Source organism: Tenrec ecaudatus, chromosome 1 (genome assembly GCF_050624435.1).
Source record: "Tenrec ecaudatus isolate mTenEca1 chromosome 1, mTenEca1.hap1, whole genome shotgun sequence".
In the NCBI taxonomy this organism is placed as follows: domain Eukaryota; kingdom Metazoa; phylum Chordata; class Mammalia; order Afrosoricida; family Tenrecidae; genus Tenrec; species Tenrec ecaudatus.
In genome coordinates this window covers 19,080,108-19,081,269 of record NC_134530.1, presented here as the reverse complement: position 1 = coordinate 19,081,269, position 1,162 = coordinate 19,080,108, and the positions used below count along the sequence as shown (strand labels likewise).

General features: G+C 39.6%; 1 protein-coding gene across 1 annotated transcript; it reads right to left on the bottom strand.

The window, feature by feature from the left end:
- Nucleotides 1-214: 214 nt before the first annotated feature.
- On the bottom strand, nucleotides 215-1,162 carry LOC142432046 (olfactory receptor 7A5-like). Its single transcript, XM_075537105.1, has one exon. The coding sequence runs from the start codon at nucleotides 1,133-1,135 to the stop codon at nucleotides 215-217; it is 921 nt and encodes a 306-aa protein (XP_075393220.1). The 5' UTR covers nucleotides 1,136-1,162.

Here is a 1,162-nt window from a genome sequence, read left to right as displayed (position 1 = left end):
AAATAAATACATTTTAAAGAATAAACTATTAGTAAAGTCATATTATGTCTTACATTTTTCATATTATATCTTAAAAATTAAAGATATTAAATTATTTATATAAGCACATTTAGGACTGATGAAAGTATAATACAGATATTTACTATTTAAAATTTTGTTGTTCACAAGTAGTACTCTAAACTTAAGGATGTGTTTCTGTGATATAGGATGTTTCTCAGCTGACAAGTTTTCTTAGGGCTTGCTTTATGTCTTTATTTCTCAGACTGTAGATAAAGGGATTCAGCATGGGTGTGGCTACAGTGTACATCACTGAGGCTATTGCAGTAGCCCTGGAGTTTTCAATGGTAGCAGAACTAAGATAAACCCCTAAAGCAGTACCATAGAACAAGGAAACCACGGAGAGATGAGACCCACAAGTGGAAAAGGCTTTATATTTGCCCCCAGCTGATGAAATTTTCAAAATGAGGGACACAATTTTCATGTAAGAGAAAAGGATCCCAGTGACTGGAATAGCACCCAGAAGTCCAATTACTAAATACATGACCAAGTCATTGAGGAATGTCTCTGAACAAGCAAGTTGGACGACCTGATTAAATTCACAGAAAAAATGGGAGATTTCCAATTCTGTACAGAAAGACAGTCGCAAAATCAATAAACCATTTAATAGAGAGACCAGAAACGACAATACCCAGGAGACCAAAAGCAAGAGGCCACAGAATCTTGGGTTCATCATGACAGTGTAGTGTAGTGGGTGACAGATGGCCACAAACCGGTCATAGGCCATCACTGTCAATAGGAAGTTGTCTAAAGACAAAAAAAGCATGAAAAAATACACCTGGGTGATGCAGTCTTCATATGTAATTACTTTGTTCTGCATTTGGATATTCATCAGCATCTTTGGGACAGTGGTGGAGGTGAAACAGATGTCACCAAAGGAGAGGTTTAAGAGGAAGAAGTACATGGGCGTGTGGAGGTGGGAGTCTGTGGTGATGGCCAGGATGATGAGCAGGTTCCCAGTGAAGGTGACCAAGTACATGGAGAGGAACAATCCAAAGAGGAGGGGCTGCAGCTCTGCCTCGTCAGAAAGCCCCAGAAGGATGAACTCTGGAACATGAGTGTGGTTTCTTGGCTCCATGTAGCTGATGAAACTACTGGGAAAGAG